The sequence below is a fragment of the Eptesicus fuscus genome, chromosome 4, assembly GCF_027574615.1.
Source record: "Eptesicus fuscus isolate TK198812 chromosome 4, DD_ASM_mEF_20220401, whole genome shotgun sequence".
Classification (NCBI taxonomy): Eukaryota; Metazoa; Chordata; class Mammalia; order Chiroptera; family Vespertilionidae; genus Eptesicus; species Eptesicus fuscus.
The window spans coordinates 45,817,063-45,837,364 of record NC_072476.1 but is presented as its reverse complement, the minus strand read 5'-3'; the positions used below and the strand labels follow the sequence as shown (position 1 = coordinate 45,837,364).

General features: G+C 38.3%; 1 protein-coding gene across 1 annotated transcript in view; it reads left to right on the top strand.

Moving 5' to 3' along the window:
* Nucleotides 1-20,302, top strand: part of KCNN2 (potassium calcium-activated channel subfamily N member 2) — a 152,036-nt gene that overhangs the window by 33,883 nt on the left and 97,851 nt on the right. The window contains exon 4 of the mRNA XM_008144465.3: nucleotides 12,261-12,679. Within this exon, the coding sequence (XP_008142687.3) occupies nucleotides 12,261-12,679 (419 nt within the window). The remainder of the gene's footprint in view (nucleotides 1-12,260; nucleotides 12,680-20,302) is intronic.

The following is a 20,302-nucleotide window of genomic DNA, read 5'->3' as shown; positions in this document are numbered from 1 at the left end:
TTTTCCATGGCTAAATTTCCCATTTTCATATCACAAGTTAATATTTAATTCATGTACTTGCCCCTCCTGAGGATCCATGGAATATTATTAGTTATTCATGGAGTAATTTTTACTAGAGTGGGTGGTTGTCTTGTAATAATCATACAAGGTTGAAATTATCTTAATTTGTTTGTAGATGACAAACTGATGCTGAGAGGGATTAAGTATCTTGCTCAAAGCCACTTAGTAAGTGGTCAAGCCAAAAATTAAATCCAAGTTTTTCTGTCTCCAAAACATGTGTGTGTTTCCTAGGAGTCATACTACATTATATTCTGAGCAGGTGGTTGATATTTAAAAAGGATGAACAAACGCTGCCCACCCAGAAATAACTCCACCACTCAATAGTTATTGTGCTTTAAATTATTCGAGATGCACCCCTTTTGGATTGTTCCCTTGTTGGCTGTTCTTTCCTTGAAGTGTTTAAGTTAATAATTATTCTTTATTTTTTAGACCTTGACACAGCACTTGAATGTACATTAAATTAAATGTAGGAATACTTTTAGCTGCTCAAATAATAGGAAACTAACTAACAAGGTCTTTAAAAAAATAGGGTAAGTGGTTGTTGCTGGCTCAGTTGACTTAAGATATCACGCTGGAATTATTGTGATTCTTTTGGACTTTTTTTCATGGTCACTATGTAGCTAGCTGCTACAGACTCAGGCATCTCCTCTGTTAAGGTTTGGAGGAAGGGAAGGAAGAGGGCTATGCTAGCCAGATGTGTGTTTTTTTTATCCAAATAAAATAAGCAAAGACATTCTAATTAGTTCTTCAGCAACCTTTTGTTTATGACTTCCAGTCTGAATTGAAGTACATGGCTACACATACCTGCAAAAGACTCTGAGAAAGTCGATATTTCTGTAGTGGAGATGGGCAAGAGAGATGAGGGATGGGAATTAGGTTAGAGAGTTAACAAGTGTTGTCCACAACATATGGTATGTGTACATCATTGTAATTACTTTCAGAGACAGCAAATGTCATTTCTATTTTATAGATGATGGAAATAAGGCCCATGAAGTTTAAATGACCTCTCAAGGTCATATAACAAACTAGACTATCTGGAATCTGATCCTTGGTTTTCTGCATTCCAGGCCAGGGGAGAGGTCAGGAGAGGCTACATCATAGAATGGTATGTGGTGCCTTCCCCTCATTTTCCCTTTTCTTTATTAAAATATTTATTTTCTCACATGGCTCCAAAATTAAAAAGCATTAGATATTATATAAATAAAAGTCTTTTTTATTTCTGACCCCCAGCCACTGAGTTCCCCTCCGCTAAGTAGCACTTATCATTAATTTCTAGAATTTTCTTTCAGAGATATTTTATGCACATTAAAATACAAATGTATGTCTACCTCTTAACAAAACTACACAAGTAGTGGCATATAGTTTGTTTGTTATTGTGTTGTTGTTTTTAACTCAGTTACTGACTAGACCACTTTCTTTAATAGTACATAATTTTTCTCTTTTTTAGTGGTCATTGTGTGGATGTCCCTAATTTGTTTAACCCCTTTCCCTATTAGTGGATAGTTAGAGTTCTTCACCCAAGGAACAGTTAGCTATCCAGAGATGAATACTTTACTGCACTAATTTTTGAAATCCTCCTCCTTGGACACAGAAAACTCTCGGGGCAGGGTGAGTGCACAGGGCTGCTGGATTGGGCAAGAGGCTCTACAAGCAGAGAGGCTACAGGATGTGTGGTGAGGGGATGACAGACAAACAGCTCTGCTTTTTTCCTCCCAGTTTTGCTCCGAACTGGACAGTCAGTATGAATTCTGAACATAGCCTTCCTGTTCCGCCCTCCCCCCCACCCCCATAATTCTGTGCTGATGGTCTTAGAGGAAATCCCTGTGAGACCATTGAAAAGTCTTCTCTCTTCCCCTGTTTGTCCTTTGACCTAGTCTGTGACGGGCAATCGTGGTCTAACTTCTTTGTTGATTGAGTCTTGGCAATGCCTTAATTAAGAAAAACCTCATTCTTTGGCTTGCCTCTTTAGTGGCTTTTTCATTCTCTTTCATCCAAAAGCTGATTTCTAAGGAAAGAGCCTCTTTTTTGGATGCATGCATTTCTGTGAATTTTCTTTTAAACCATTATTCCCCAAATATCTTAGAACTCAACTTGGAGGTTCAGAGTCCCGAGTTACAGGGTTAAGGCAACCACTGTGAGAAAAAAGGGTGGGCTCCAGGTACCGTTCCATGGTGTAGCCCCCCCGACCCCTTTCCTGCTTTTCCTCAGCATCTTCTTCACTCCCCTGTTACAGCAGTTTCCACAGGCACTGTGATCATTCATCTGTACTTACCTTCTTCACTGCACACTAGGAGGTTTTCTTCAACTTTGTATCTATAGAACCTTACAAATGGAAGCATGCAACAACTAAGTGAAATAAAAAAAAGGGCTCCGTTTTCTTGAATATTTGGTTTAAACGTTAACCAAGAAATTATATTTATTTTTGTTCTTTGTGTTGAAACAGTTATGTAATGTAATGGTTCAAGGTTTTGCTTTAGTAAGCAGAATATTTTAGATATAAATTGGACTCAACATGTTTGGTCCTGTGGGTTGTCCTTATGAATGTCAGTTATTTCTTTCTAGTTTTGTAGTTTTGTACATTTTGGACTATTTGTTGGGATGCATTTGAATGTCTAATGATCTCATTCGTTCTAATTTTTTCTTCCTCTCTTTTTTGCAATTATTTTCTCTTATATTTATTGTTAGCATATTTATTACTTACTTAGTTATTATTAACTTATTTATTCACATGGTTACAAAATTTAAAAGTAATAGAGATAATATAATTAAAAGTCTTCCATTCATTTCTGATCCCCACTCAGTTCATCACCCCTAAGCAAAACTTGTCATTAATTTCTAGAATATTCTTTCAGAGATATCTTATACATGTACAAATACAAATACATTTCTTCCCCCAAGAAGATTTCTGCACTAATTTTTAAATTACTTTACTGCATTAATACTTACTAGACCACTTTCTTTAATAGTACGTAACAATTTTCCTCATCTTTTTTTTAATGGTCATTTTGTGGATGTCCCTAATTTGTTTAACCCCTTTCCCTATTAGTGGAAATTTAGATTATTTCTAGTCTTTTGGTAATATGCAAGCAATGCTGTAACAAATGATCACATAGGTTCACTATTAGAGGTGCAAATATATCAGTAAGACAAATTTCATGTAAGGGAGTGGAACTGCATGGTCAAAGAAGATGTGCATTTATAACCTGATAAATTGTCGTACCGACTTATACTTCTACCTACAATGTGTGAAAGTAACTGTTTCCCTATACCTTCACTAGCATAGTGTATTATAAAAGTTTTAGGTCTTTTTCAATATGACAGGTCAAGAAAAATGGATCTCATTTTTCTCATGGCTGAGCTTTCTTAAAGAGCCATTTTTAGTTCCTTTTTCATTAACTGCTCACTTTTCAGGTGCACTGCCCACCTTTCTTAAGGATTTGTAGGAACTTTGATCTATTAGGGAAATTAGACCTCTGTAGTAACAGTTGTGAACATTTTCTCCAAAGTTTGGTGTTTGTCTTTTTATTCTCTTTACTATACTTTTGGCCAGGTGCAGAACACAAGAGCTTAATGTAGTCAAATGTATCACTGTTTTCTTTTAAAGCCCTATTTTGTTTTGTTTTTGTCAATTAAATGGCCTTCCTTTTTGTAAACTTACAAAGTCTTATATGATTTCTCTTAATATGTTGGTCGATTTATTTTCATATCTAAATCTTCATTCACCTAGAATTTTTCTTGACATATTGATATGAGACAGCACTTCAACTTTATATTTGTCCAGATGGTTACTTAGTTGTCCCCAAGTTATTTTTTAATAAATTGTGTTTCCCCACTGATTTGATTGTCTACCTTTATAATAGTATGAAATTCCTAGTGTATTTGGTTTATTTTGGACTTTCTACTCTGGACTCTCCATTATTTTATGTGCCAGTTCACTTAGCTTTAATTATTAATTTGTTTCATAATTTATACAGGCTGTTTCTCCCTTATTACTCTTCTTTTTTGGACTTTTCCTAGTTATTCTACCTATGCTTACTTTCTTAATCAGTTATTTTATTTAGTATGTATTTTTCTCAGCTACAGTTTGCATTTAATATTATTTTATATTACTTTCAGGTGTACAGCATAATGGTTAGACATGTATATAATTTATGACTGATCTCCTAATAAGTCTAGTACCCATCTGGTAATAACTAATGCATAGTTATTACATTATTATTAACTATATTTCATATGCTGCACTTCATATTCTGTGACTATTTTATAACTACCCATTTGTACTTCTTAATGCCTTCATTTTTTTTCAACTAGCCCCTCAACCCTCTCCCATCTGACAAGCATCAGATTGCTCTCTGCATCTATCAGTATGAGTTTGTTTATGTTTTGTTTGTTTGCTTATTTTGTTCTTTAGATTCCACATATAAGTGAAATCACATGGTATTTGCTTTCTCTGTCTGACTTATTTCACTTAGCATGATACTCTCTAGGTCCATCTCTGCTGTCACAAATAGTAAGATTTCACTCATTTTTATGGCTGAGTAACAGTCTGTTGTTATATATGTACCAAATCTTCTTTATCCTTGCTGGGCACTTAGGTTGCTTTCATATCTTGACTATTCTAAATAATGCTGCAGTGAACATAGGGGTGTATATATCCTTTCAAATTAGTGTTTTGGGTTTCTTTGGATAAATACCCCAAAGTGGAATTGCTGGGACATACGGTAGCTCTTTTTTTTAATTTTTGGAGGAACCTTCATACTGTTTCCCATAGTGGATGCACCAGTTTACAGTCCCACCAACAATGCATGAGGGTTTCCTTTTCTCCACATCCTTGCCAATCCTTGTTACTTGTTGATTTATCGATGCTAGCGATTCTGGCAAGTCTGATGAGATATTTCATGTGGTTTCACTCTTCATTTCTCTGATGATTAGTGACATTGAGCATCTTTTCATATGTCTATTGGCCATATGTATGTCATTCAGTGTGTAGTTTTTAAGAACCACTTTTGTGCTGAGCACTACCCTGGATTCTACTAGAAAGGAAAACCAATATGTATAAGACACTATTCCAGATCAGACCACAAAGCTTACAGCCTCATCGAGGAGGAAAAGCACATGTAGAATGTGGCCAGGGCTTCTGCAGCGGAGATCCTCCCTCTCCCAGGCTGGCTGAGCAGAGGTTTCCACACCAGCAGTTGATCTGATCATGTGGCTGTACTCCTCCCACTAAACTCCAGACCCCCTCCCTTCCTGCTGATCACTCTCACTGCCCATTCGTCTTGGACAACAAGCTTGAAGTATGTGTTGGGTATCTGAGCAAATATCAAACAGCTGCACTGAAAAGTTCAAGTTGTGATGGGATATATGCTGAGGGCACATTCTGTTTTACTGCAAGTTACTTTAGTCCTTTGGCAAAACCATTAACCATAGCTCAAGAATTATAGTAGATTAAACACACTGCCATGCTTTCACTCTACAATCTTTCTTCTCTTAGCAACATCAAAGTGAAAAATGAATATAGAGATGTGTTCATACCTGTCATGCCAATTATTTTAACTCCCCAAGTCATCATAAAACAGATCATATGTAGTATATTGGTCATGTAGGATATAATAGGAATATTTTTATAGTTAGATTTTAATACTTGACTTGGAACCAGTTTTAGATAACTATGATGTTTAAAATGTTTTCATTTTCTATATAGAATATCAAGTGCATTAACATATCTCTACATCTAGTAAATATTATTATACAGTTTGAATCACAGCCCTCTCCCTTGACTCCTAGGACAAAACTTTCTTTTCTTCCTACTTTACAGACTGGCTTGGCCTTCCCACTGCCCTCCACATTTGGGGTTCCACAGCACTTGGCCATTGTTTCTTTGAATCTCATAAAACTACCTAAATACTGAAGCCTTCCAAATTTATTTCAATAGTTCAGACTTCTCCTCTGAATACTGGTATATATTGCTGCCTACATGGCATCTATACTCAGATGACAGAAGCTAAAATTGAACCTTTCTTTCCTCTCTCCCATCCCTTCCCCCCACACCAACTCATTGTACTCAGGAAATGGCGCAGTCACCCGCTGTGTTTCTCCCAGTAGAAACTCAGTTTTGTATGTTTCTTCCCTTTTTTAAAATCACTTCCACTTTAGAACTTCCATCAGAAAGTTCTAGCAAGATCTCCAAACTATTATCTCTAGTGAACCCACTATTTCCATTTCTATCGCTACCCTACCCCCTGATCCAGGTCATGGCAACACTAACTGCAACCAATCAGATGCATTAGAACTTCCTAACATCTCATTCCTCGCGTACTCTGGTTTCCCCATAGCAATAAGGATAAGCCATGTAAGCTATAAGTCAGATGTCGTGATTTCTCTGCCTAATACCCTTCACTGGGTTCCCGCTGCACATGAAATGAAATCAGTCTTTATACCATTGCGAACAAGGTCCTGAATGTTTTGTCCATATTGTCTCTTCAGTTTCATCTCCTTTCACTCTGCCCCAGGATGATTAAGTTTCAAGCACTCTGGTGCTGTTTTTTTTCCTTAGCATGTAAGCTTTTACAATGCCCATGGCCTTTACATGTGCTAGCTCCTCTGCCTAAGATGTTCTTCTCCTGGCTCTTTAGATGGCTGGCTCTTCTCATGACCTGTCCAGGTCTCATCTTAAATGGTACTTCTCCAGATGCTTTCCCTGATGACCACATCTGCTGTCACCTCTAATTTATTGTTCTGTATTTCATCTTTTGTTTGTTTCCTTTAGAGCAGTGTCTACAGACATAATTACTTTATTAAATTGCTCTAAGTCTGCTTTCTTGACTTTGTCTTCTCTGATGGTAAAGTTAGTTTCATGAAGCTGATACTTCGTCGGCTGTAAATCCTATTGTATGCCTAGAACATAGCCCAGTGCCTGGCACATAGTGACTATGCAGTATACTGCATATTTAGTAAATAAATGAATAAACAAAGGCATAAGCAGCAATTGAGAATGAGGATTATGTGGAGAGTAGAAGAAAATATTTCTTCCTTAACTTTAGCATTGAAATATGTATATAATGTGGTAAAATTATTTCAGGTGTTGATGAAATCCCTGATAGAATTAAGCCACTGTGTAATAGTAAATTTTTTGAGGGGGGAAGATACTGAAGAAGAATGCTATTGGACTTCCTGTGGAATTGCAAAATTATGCTGCTGCAGTGACTTAGCATTTAGTAAGATGTGTTCCCTACAAATTTCAAAAATGTCATATATTTATTTCACTTGTGTTATGCTTTAGGATTCTTTTCTTCCATGAACATTTTTATTGATTGATTAATTAATTGGTTTGTTGATTGATGAGAGAGAAGGAAAAAGAGAGAAACATCCATTTGTTGTTCCACTTATTATGCATTCATTGGTTGTTTCTTGGATGTGCCCTGACAAAGGATCAAATTCGGAACCTTGTTTTATCGGGAAGACCAACTGAGCTACCTGGCCAGGGCCTTCTGTGAGCATATTTAATTCACATTAGGGCCTACCCAGTGATCAGGATACTCAATATTAAATGAGAAATAGTAAGGCAGTTTCTTTAATAAACATTTACCTCTACTAAATGGACATGACTCCTGTCTTCAACGAGCCTCACAGTCAAGTAGGGGTAACATACTTACAAAGAAATCCTTATTGTCCTCTGTGACAGCAGCTATAAGAGATATATACAGGGGCTTGGTAGAACAAAAGAGGGGATTTTTAGATTTGGCTGTGGCCTGGACAGTGTCCTAAAGGAGCTGACTTTGGAGTTTTGTTTGAAAGATGTTCCAGTCCATAGGATTGTATGTACAAAGACTTAGAAACATGATTAGGGTGGTGTGCTCCAGAATCTGCAACCAGAGGGAAATGCAAGTGGAGTCATAGGCAATGAGGTTAAAGAGATAATCCAACTGGATTGTGGAATGGGAGCCTTTGAATGGTTTTAATATTGACAGCCATGGAATTATGTAATTCCACATTTGAAAAGGGTTATTAGAGGATGGAGGGTAGCTTCCAGTAGGAGGAATGTGATAGTGGGGATAGAAGGCATGAAGAGATCACTCAGGAGAGTAGAGAGGAGTCAGAGATGGACCTCAGTAGAGCAGAGGCACTTAGTTGGGGAGGAGGAAGGTGGTTTTCAGGGAAACTGAGATGGAGCCTTCAGAGTGGCAGCAGATGGAAAAAGTAATATGTCACACAAGCTAAGAGAAGGTATCTTTTTTAGGAAGGAAGGAGTAAGATCAAGTAAGATAAAAATTAAGCTGAAGGAGTGACTTCGTAATTAAGGTGTCTTTAACAACCTCTATAAGAGTAGTCTTGGTAGAGTGATGGGGCAAAAGCCACTTCAGGGTCTTGGGGGGATAAAAAAGAATTCAGGCCCTGACAGGTGTGGCTTGGTTGGTGGGCGTTGTCCCATGCACCAAAGGGTTGCCTTTGATTCCTGATCAGGGTTCAGGCCCAGGTTGTGGGCTCCATCTCCAGTACCCACCTGGCCCCATACATATTACAATATTATGCATGAGGCAGCCAATCGATGATGTTTTGCTATCACATCTATGTTTCTCTCTCTCCCTCCCTCTCCCTTCTCTCTCTCTAAAAATAAATTAAAAATATTTTAAAAAAGAATTCAGAAAATCAGTACCACCTAGATCATACATAGAGGTTCTTCTTTGTTTGAGAGCCTCTGTTTCCAGTGAACAGTAGAGATTTGACCTTACTTGTAGTCTGCTGAGAGAGAGAAGAAGACAGAAACTAGACTAAGAAAATAGAAACAGCTCATAGATACAGAGAACAGACTGGTGGTTTTCAGAGGGGAGGGGCATTGTGGGGCTGTGTGAAAAAAGGTGAAGGGATTAAGAAGTACAAATCGATAGCTACAGAATAGCCTAGGGGATGTAAAGTACAACATAGGGAACATAGTCAATAATATTGTAATATGTATGGGGCCAGGTGGGTACTTAAAATATCGGGGACCACTCTGTAAAGTACAAGACTGTCTAACCACTGTATTGTACATCTGAAACTAGTACAGATTAATACTGAATATCAACTGTAATTGAAAAAAAAGAAAATAATCTTTCTCACTACAGGAGAATTAGATTTTGGTGTAAAATTGCTTTAGACAGGTAGAGCAAGAGAAAAGGGAAATATGGAGAGAAAGGTGAGATGTAGGTAAGTTTGTAGCTGAAATATAAAACAGAGGATATTTCTGATATTGGGGAGAAAGTGTGCTGAGAGAACAAGGGACAAAGATAGCCCTTGGGAAGAAAGCTGATTGTTTGAAGCAGATGCTATGGAGACAAGGAAAAGATCACAGGAAAAGATGAGGAGGGTTCAGCTGTGCTTGAAGGCATGGGCATGTGGTGGCCCCAGTCCACCCGAAGCAGCGTGGACATCAGGTCCCACTTTTGGAGGTTACGTGGGCAGGCCCACCAGAAGGTCTAGGGGGTAGGGGCTGCCAGGGAGATAACGGTTGAAGTGATGGGAATGAATAGAGAACCAGCCTGGTCAGGGAACTAAGCAGAGGGGACAATGAAAGGGGCCCTGAAAGAGAAAGTAGAGTGAGGTCAGAGGAGCCAGTGCACCGTGAATAATCGAAGGAGGGCCAGTCCCGGAATTGTACATCTAAATTGGAGTTGCTTTCCAAGTTACCTGGGAAAGTACTTACTCTGCATTTATGCTGCTGTTGCCCAAGATGGTATTGAGAAATCTTGGAATTGAGCTCAGAATCTTCGGCACAGCTTTTGATTATCTGGAGTGTTGTTTCTTAGCCCCTTTGGGGATGGATTTGATTTTTGCCAAGTCATTCAGAGCTAAGTTCAGTGAAGAAAGTAGACAATCAAACTGGGTAATACCATTTTCAGTAGAAATGGAAATATAGATCTAAGTAACAATACTGGTTTCTTTCTGTCATTTGTAACAGGACCTAAGAACAATTTCCGAAGAGAGCGGGTACCACATTTTTGGAACATGTGTATAAAGCCCCGCAAAGGAACTAGTTTGAGGGACACATTATTTTGGATATAAACATTTTAGGAGATTTGGGGATCACATTTCTTCAGAGTTACACAGTACTCAGTAAATTACTGACTGATAAGAAGTTTAGAAGGCTTCTGCCATTGCATCTATACAATATTTTGTATAAATTATTGAAATCCTTTATGCCGATATGATATTCAAAGTAGTGATATTGAAAAGGAATATTTCTATAGCCAGCTTGGGATGCTTTATTTATGATCTATTTCTTTACTGGACACTGGAAAAACATAATTTTTGTTATCTATTAGCATCTGTCAAACACTTGAAGGTCCCTAGATGAAAAGTTATGATAAAGGCATACCTATAAGCCATTATGTTGTCATAACTTAATTTGTTAAAACTTGGATATGTTTCTGAGAGATTTTGCTCGTTTTCATCTTCTTGAGATACTAGAAAAGAGTAGTAATTTTGTCCTCAGATGTCTGCCCTTACAGAGTAACACTGATGGCAGTGTTTAATGACAGCATGAGAAATAACTACGAGCTGCGGAAAAATTCACCTAGAATGGGAATTTGCAATCATCTAAAATGGGGGGGGAGGTAGGGGGGTACTTTCCTGACTCTAGAGGAACAGAACATAGAATCCAGCCCTAGGGGAAACCTGCTTTCCCAACCTTTAAGGTTTAATTCCCTGAGAACGTGCGGTTCTTATTTGGGTTGCTTTCATCTCATGCTTTCTATTTAAGCTGGCTACTTACCAGAAGGCAAAAAAAATATGTCATCTTTCCTAGTGGGGGAGCACTATTGGCATTCTGGCCAAACAGGTCTTTCTGGTGCGTGGGACTCCCAGAACTTTGCAGCATGGTTGGCACCCTTGGCTTCCTGATGCTAAATACCAGTAGCCCCCACAAAGTCATTGTGGCCCTCAGAAATGTCACCACACATTTGCAAATGCTTCTGGTTGTTCATGGACTCCTAGAGCATGGTGGACTTGTTTACTGAAAAGACAGGGAAGCCAGGAAACATTCCCCACCTTTCTCTCTCTCTCTCTCTCTCTCTCCCTCTCTCTCTCTCTCTCTCCCTCCCTACCCCCCTCCCTCCCTCCCTCCCTCCCTCCTTCCCTCCCTCCCTCCCTCCTTCACTCTCTCTCTCCCTCTCTCTCTTCCTCTCTCCCTCCCTCTCTCTCTCCCCCTCTCTCTCTCCCTCCCTCTCTCTCTCCCTCCCTCTCTCTCCCTCTCTCTCTTCCTCTCTCTCTCCCTCTCTCTCTCTCTCTCTCTCTCTCTCTCTCTCCCCCTCCCTCCCTCTCTCCCCCCCTCTTTCTCCATCTATCTATATATCTAATCTATCCATCCATCTATGTCTCCTTTTTCTTCCTTTTTTTTAAATTTTCTTTCATTGTGGTGTGAGGAATGACAGAAATAGGAAAAAAGGAATATTTATTAAAGAAAGAAAGATTGAAAACAAATAATCCCAGATGACAGAAATAGGAAAAAAGGAATATTTATTAAAGAAAGAAAGATTGAAAACAAATAATCCCAGATGACAGAAATAGGAAAAAAGGAATATTTATTAAAGAAAGAAAGATTGAAAACAAATAATCCCAGGGAAGGCTAAGGGAGAGCAGAAGAGAGAGAACATATAGCAGGGTGAGGGATACTGGAAGAAAGACTTCTGCCACATTCGACTGTAGTCTCTTGTGATTTTCTCTCTGAAGCCAAGAATAAGATTTCCTGTAAGAACGCTCATGTGTAGTTGCATTATAGGGTATAACTGATTGCAGAGGCACCATAAATAGATTTCACTGAAAATGTGGTTAGAATTGTGTAAGGATTTAGATCCAAACCCTTCAAGGGAAAACAGGTTGTCATAAGGCAAGTTCATCCGACTTCATCTAAGGGGGGTGCTTTACTGGGATAGGCCCCAGCCCCCTTATTTTAAAATGATGTTCCTTACATGATTGGCCAGGAGCATGGACCCCAAAATAATTTCAGCTCCTGGGTAGCACGTTTTTAATTTCTACAAAATGAAATTCTCCTTTTGTGCCAATACCACTTTCTAAAAATAGTGTACCTGGCTAGCATTTAAAATCATACCCTCTAGCTTGCCATGATTGCTAGAAGTCATCTGTTATGTATTTTTAAAATCTGCACTAACACTTGTGGACCATTCATGCCATACTGAAGCTGATTTTCTACTTTATTTTTTCAGTTGTTCATGGTGGACAATGGAGCAGATGACTGGAGAATAGCCATGACTTATGAGCGTATTTTCTTCATCTGCTTGGAAATACTGGTGTGTGCTATTCATCCCATACCTGGGAATTATACGTTCACATGGACGGCCCGGCTTGCCTTCTCCTATACCCCATCCACAACCACCGCTGATGTGGATATTATTTTATCTATACCAATGTTCTTAAGACTCTATCTGATTGCCAGAGTCATGCTTTTACATAGCAAACTTTTCACTGATGCCTCCTCTAGAAGCATTGGAGCACTTAATAAGATAAACTTCAATACGCGTTTTGTTATGAAGACTTTAATGACTATATGCCCAGGAACTGTACTCTTGGTTTTTAGTATCTCATTATGGATAATTGCCGCATGGACTGTCCGAGCTTGTGAAAGGTAAGTTTGTTTCTTTTCCTGAGAACATAATTTGCCATATGGTGTCCTTGAAAGCGGGAGAAAGAACACATTTTAGATTAGAGGCCCACAGTGACTCACTCTTGAAAATTCTGGATTCTCAGATGGGCTTCTTTTAAATGAGTACGACAAAACTTTTCTTAAGATTTCTGCATACATCAAATGCCTTGATTATGTATATTTCTTTTCAATTTGATCAGTTTTCAATAGATGGGTGCCTTTATTATCTGTGAAAAAGTTTGGAGACTTACAAATTGAATAGGAGACTTCTAGCAGAAATGTTTGTTGAAAGGATATACTGAATCATTTTGGTGCCTCATTGGTTATAGCATTCATTACTGTTGAGACAGAAATCCAAGGGGAAAATGGTGAATGCAAGGTGTCTGAACTTTAGGGAATATCTCGAAGTGGTTTGTTGATTGTAATGCCTATATGTAATAGTGTTCATGTGATTACTAATAAGGAGCTTATAGGTATAATATTCAATTTTATCGAACTCTCCACAGTTAGTGAAAGGTAGCAGTGTGTATTTGTTTTGTGTCTGAAGAGCCATGGTGTTCTAGAACTAGACACACATTCTCAGAATATAGGAGCTGCTCAGTGAGTCCGAATTAATCAGTTATGGCATCAGTGATGTTAACCTTACTACTTCACGAACAAACAAAAAAAGAGTTGTTACATAGATGGGAGGAACTCTGTCATGACAGGGGGAATCTCATGTGACCTTGGTTAAGAAAAGTCGAGTTGAAATTAGAAATAGACAGGAGCTATTTAAAAATGTATAGCACTCTTAAATATTAGGGTGTTGGTCTTTGTTGTAACAAGGTGTGTTTTTTTTTTTAATTTAGTTTTTGAAAATACAAGTTTTATACACACACACAGTTTAGTGAAGAAAAATATCTGTATGAGGATTGCTGCAAAAAAAAATAAAAAACAACCATAACACCCCTCCCCATTTCTACTTTCCAAAAGTAATCACTTTAAATTATTTTAGCCATTTCTTTGGTGATTGCTTTTCTTATTTATAAATGATACTGCTTATATTGCTACATCTAGATTTTTCATCTACATTTTTATGGAAGCTGGGGTTTTAGTTTTCTTTCACTTACATGTACCTACCCTTTTATGACTACCCCCCCAAAGTAATTTCTATCTTCCCAATAAGTTATGTAAACACCAATAACCTATATTCCATGTTTATATTATTATGACTACGTGAATTGCAGTTGTAGTTGAACAATGTAGTATATTAGAATCATTTTGCCTTTCCTGCATATTTTTTTATTTTCTCTGGAATTGATAATTGTCTCATTTTATTTGCTAAGTTTTCTTTATTTTTTATTTGCTTAGTTTCCTATCTACATTCCACTAAATCATCTCTAAATTCTCAACATCATGTAAATCTTTTTATATTAGACTCATGTACATTGGGCAGCCTATCAATTTAACCTTGGATAAGTGATTCTTGGGGCTCTTGGACCTGCTTCTCCATAATGTTGGGGATTTCCTTTGTCTTTTTTATGTGGAGAACCCTTTTCCTTGAACGTTGGTTCTCCTTCTTTCTTCATTTATTCCTTTGTTTTGGCAGGATCTATCCTCTATTAGCTTTTAAGAAACGATAGTGGGTGGAGATGTAGGTTTTGAAACTTTTATGGCAAGTATTTATTCTCCTCTGATGTTTAAGTAATAATCAGGCTGGATATAAAATTCTAGATTAGAACTCACTTTCCTTCAGAATATTGAAGACTTCATTTTCCTCTGGCATCCAGGGTCCCACAATCTTATGCTATTCTCATTTTTGATCTTTTATATCCTGAAATCTTTTAGGATCAATACTCTAAAATTGCACAAGGATGTATCTTGGTGTGAATCTATTTTAATACAGTGATTGGGAATTTAGTGGGCCTCTTCAATCTTGGGATTGGTGTCCTTCAGTTCTTGGAAATTTCCTTGAATTATTTAATGATTTTTTTGTCTGTATTTTGGTGTGCGGATATTTGCTCTCCTGCATTAGTTCTTTACTTTTTTTCTGCATTGTTTTTCATCTCTGTTTTTGCTCTATAGGTGGGAGATAACCTTAATTTTATCTTTAAACTGTCTATGGGGATTTTATTTCTTCTTTACTATGCATTATTTTTAATGGCTCATTTTTTAACTCTAAACGCCTACTTTTTAAAAGTCATATTATGCTTGTCTTTTATAGATGTACCGTTTTATTTCTCTGGTGATGTTAATGATAATTTTTTTTCTCTTTGTATATTTTTGTTTCCCTAAAGATTCATTTTTTTTTTCTGTTTGTTTTTGGCTTCGCATTTAGAAGCTTCTAAGTGTTTAGGTGACTGTCTGTCCATACTGACAAGTGAGCTACTAAAGAGCTGACTGGATACTTTCTATGCAAATCTAGAACTTGTTACCGGGGCTTCACCAAAGGGTGATTGGGTGTGGGGCGTGGAGCACTGGTTTAGTATCTTTACATATTTTCTGGGGTGGGGGGTTCTGAGCAATCTGACTGCTCCTTGGGAAGCCTGTTCTCCTGTCCTGCCATGACAATAGAAGCCTGGATGATAGCACTCTGTGAACTGAAGGGGTGAAAAAGGGTCTCAACAGTTAATATGTGAACATGTCTTCATTTTTCTAGTTGCAGCACAGTAGGCCTGTTCTCTACAGTGTTTGATGCCCTGTAGTCAGCCCACAAACCTTGGGTTTTACCCCCTCCAGACAATAAACTTCCAGACTCCTGCAGGTGGGCAAAAGGCATTACCAGTGGGAAACGAGGTATCTAACTGCTTTTATGTAGTATTTGAACCTGTGCTCACCTTTAAGGCTCTGCCATTGTCTCCACTTACAGAGGTACTGGTGTCTAAAATTCCTGAGTCTTTATGGGGTGGGTGGTGTTGATTCTCAGTGGAAATTTGGTTGCTTCTTGATTTTTTTCACCACGGCCCGGTCTAGAATTCTTCTTTTTCAGGTAAGTCAGTCATCAGCTGTCAGTTGGCTTTCTAGCTTCTTTACTGTTGTCTTGTCACTCACTCTTGTTGTCCTTATGATGCCAGAGGGCTCACGCGGAGGCCCAGGGAGGCCTCCACTGAGTGGCTGTGTCCAGGTTCTTGTCACCAGACAAGAAAGGATTCAAGAGCATGACAGAGAGATTCAACAAAGCAAGCAGATTTTTTAAAGTGGCAGTACACACTCAAGGAGGGGCGTGCTGGCAAACTCAAGTAGTGAGTCACATTGATAGGATCTGGGTGGAGGTTTAGATCAGCTATGGATAAGGGGAGGGAGTGGGGGTGGTTCATGGTCTCCGACACTGGGGAGGGGGGTGGTCTTCCAGGCAGCTCATCTCAGTCCCTCCTCTCTGGATGGTGGCATGGTGAACTGAGGGCCGAGCGGGTTCAAAACTGGGAAGTAGGTCAGCATAGCTGCCAATTCTGGCAGAGACCAGTTTTTGTTTGTCGCAACTATTTTTTTTTTTTTTACCCCAGAAAATCAGGAGTGGGACAGCCAGGGGATAGGTATCTAGCCACAAGTCCCATCCCAAGTGTTCTAACCTAGAAGAGGAGGGGAGAAATAGAACCAGGGCCTCTGTTCCCTCTGATGCCTTTCCTGCCTCACTTACGGGTTTCTACTTGTTCATTCCTTTTTTGTTTTAAAATGATTTACAGTCATTTTATGGGGATGTAGGATCAGTGTATTTGTTGACTTGGTCTCCTCTTATCAGAAATTCTGAAGTGTCTAGTTTTTGATATTATGTATCTGAACCTTTTTTAGCACTTCTCTACATAACTATGGCGTGTGAAGGATTAAAGTTTCCTTTTAAAGAAAGGTAGGCTCCTTATGGCAATGCTTTGTTTCCTAGCAATCACAGTATTTAGAGGCTTATATTTTCTCCAGCAGATGTACCAATGAAGTTTGAACAATAAGTATCGAAAACCTTACTTGACATACCTGTTTAGTTTATGGAGATTATCTAAATTAAAAGGTATGCATAACAATGTAACAGTGGGAGGAAAAGCGGTTTAATAATATGAATATCTAAATGGGTGGCCCTTGTACATCTGCTTCCCAAGAGCCAATTAAATAAAACAGCCTCAACATTGTGCACATGCTTTCCATTTTCTTCTCAGAAACAGTTCATCTTAGCTGTTATCATAACCCATTGTTGCCACATACAGTAAGCCTAAAGCAAGTTGCACCAAATCTTCTTAGAAGCTTGTTTTTTAATGTGCTCAAATTGTTAGATGAGGGATCATTCCTGTTTCTGTCTAGAAGGCACTAGAAAGTGGAAATTACCTATTTCCTATCAAGAATGAGAGTGTTTCCAGCAGGTACATAAAAGGGACCCAATCTGTGAAGGTGGGGAAGGGAGAAACATCTGACTTTGGACTGGCACACTGGGATTAAGTCCTAGTGGTACCATGTAAGGCTGAGTGTCCTCAGACCAAGCAGCTAACTTCTCTTTGCCTTTGTTTCTTCATTGAAACCTAAATGGATTGATAAGCTTTCAGCTTCCCAAGGTAACATTTTGTAATTTCTTGTACAAATGTGTAAAAGAAAAGAAAATCATTAACCAGCCTTGTGATGGTAGATTTTCCACATTTTGTTTTTCCTTAAACTTCCCATTTTGGTGCACATAATCTCCATTATGTGGCTTGTAAGAGACAAAGGTATAAAAAATTTGCTTTGTTTTTCACAAAGTTGATTTTAAATATGATGTCTTCTGCATCTTATACTTTTTTAGATGTTTACTTCCCTCCCTTTAGTGAAGTTCATAATACTCAATACTACACACAACTCTCGTATTTCTTTGGTTTGGAATTTGGATTTGAATGAACCCCACCAGCTCCATCTTTGGTCAATGCAAACATTTTATCCATATTAAAAGAGGATTCACACTTGATGGAAATTCTCTTCTTAGTTCATTAGAGTGTCTAAGAATATTTTTAAAAGGAGAGAGCTATGGGTGGGTGGGTGGGGAGGCAGATGGCTTTCTAGAGAAGTTGGACCTATCCCTAGCCTTCTAGCACAGCACATCTAGAGGTTTCTGGGAAAGGTTCACTCCTAAGGTGGAGGGCATCCTGTAGGAGGCATCTATTCCTGGTGCTATTACTTTCCCTGGTAGCTCATACACTGCTGATTTACCCATAAGTAATTACCATCCTTCTTCCTCTGAATGATAGGAGGAAGCAGAGTGGCAAGAATTTGTCTTATTTCTGTGGCCCACATTTGTCAGGAGGAGGCCACAGTATGTCTTCTCTCTGGTTCTAGTTTCTCCTTGTATTTCAGTGGATTTTAGGCCTGGAAAGAGCACTCTCTTGTGAAGCAGCCTGGGGAGTGTTGTCTGATGCTGATAAGGGCTCTCATGGCCATGGAGACCTAGGTCCAGGCATTTAATCAGATATGTCAGTCAGAAACATGTCTTTGAAGAAGTCCAAATTCGAGGGCTTGGGGTCCTGAAATTTTGGAATTAAACTACCTGGAGTTTTGAGGTTCACTGGGTCTATAAAGATAGCATGTTCAACCCAAAGTGGGTATATATATATATATATATATGTATATATATATGTATATTATTGACTTTTTACAGAGAGGAAAGGAGAGGGACAGAGAGCTAGAAACATCGATGAGAGAGAAACATCGACCAGCTGCCTCTTGCACACCACCTACCGGGGATGTGCCCGCAACCAATGTACATGCCCTTGACCGGAATCGAACCTGGGACCTTTCAGTCCTCAGGCCGACGCTCTATCCACTGAGCCAAACCGGTTTCGGCCCAAAGTGGGTTTTGATGGTTCTATAAAGATAGCATGCTATCTTTACCACTGGAGAAGGTTAGTAGCTGTTTTGCAAGGAGCAGGACTGGATATCATGGGCCAGTGCTTTGTTACACAAAGAAAGCATTTTGTTGTGTCTCTTTCTTTTTTACTATGAAAGTTCTCTGAGCATTTAATATGTGAATGTGTATTGGGAATATCCAAGAGGAAAAAAGTATTTTATTTGGCACATCTTCTGGGAAACCCAGTTAGCATATGTCAGTACTGAAGTTCAGAAATAGAAAAGGATGGTAGCTTTCTACACAGTTTGGGAATTTAGATTAAAAAAAAAAAAACAATAGTTCTTTGTTTAACATATTCTATTGTTCCTCCAAGTTCCATAACGTGGAAGAGAGGGCGAGTTTGGGATGGAGAAGAAAAAGGGGGAAAGAAAAGGGAGCTGGGAACTATGTGGCAATTACCAAGCACAAAAGCAGATGCTGTAATCATCTCTAATAAACTGGAGATGCTCAGAACCATTTCTCTTACTGAAAAAAGATTTATTTAGTTAAGACATTAGCAGCTACATTACATAAACTTACTGTTTTTATTTATCTCATTGTTATATCTCTAGGAACATTTCAGTATACATTAAGGAGATGCATTAGTTAAGAGAAAAGTTTTTCTAAAAATGACAAGAATGGTTTGCTTTATTCAAAGTGGAAAAATTGGAGAAACAAACCAATGGAACTTGTTTTGAATAGACTCTGATCATCTAAGCTTCATTTTAGATCTATTAGAATAATATTTCATCACTAAAAACTGGTAGATGAAAATTAATGGTATTTATTTTTAAAATTATCAGACAGCCAGGTGCTTCAGTTGTGTTTAGCATCTATTATACAGTTTATTAAAAGTGTGTTTCATTTCTTCCATTAATCAAGTTAGGCTTTTCTCTGTCTTTTTAACTCTCTCACAAATAATCTCCTTCATTGCACTTTTTTATATTGCCTGTAAGATGATTTCTGAAATGTACCTGATACTTACTTTTTTATAACATAGAATATTGTGAAGTATAACAGTCAAATCATGGCCCAAAATAAAACCTTATATAACATACATCTCATATAAAATAGCTGCTTTAAAAAAAAATCTTTATTGTTGAAAGTATTACATGTGTCCCCTTTTTCCCCATTGACCCTTTCTAGCCTGCCCCCAATCCCTGCCCCAGGCCTTCACCACACTATTGTCTGTGTCCATGGGTTACACATATATGCACATAAGTTCTTTGGTTGATCTCTTCCCACCCACCCACCTCCACCTTCCCTCTGAGTTTAGACAGTCTGTTCCATGCTTCTGTGTCTCTGGATCTATTTTGTTCATCAGTTTATTTTGTTCATTAGATTCCACATATGAGTGAAATCATGTGATAGTTTTATTTCTCTGACTGACTGACTTCGCTTAGCATAATACTCTCCAGGTCCCTCCATGCTGTCTCAAAGGGTAAGGGATCCTTCCTTTTTACTGCTGCATAGTGTAATTGTACCACATCTTTTTTATCCACTCATCTACTGATGGGCTGTTTCCAGATCTTAACTGTTGTAAATTGCACTGCTATGAACATAGGGATGCATACATTCTTTCTGATTGGTGTTTCAAGTTTCTTAGGATATATTCCTAGAAGTGTGATCACTGGGTCAAATGGCAGCTCCATATTTATTTATTTTTTTTTTAGGAAACTCCATATTCTTTTCCATAATGGCCACACCAGTCTGCATTCCCACCAGCAGTGTACTAAGGTTCCCTTTTCTCCACATCCTCACCAGCACTTGTTATTTGTTGATGATCGCCAATC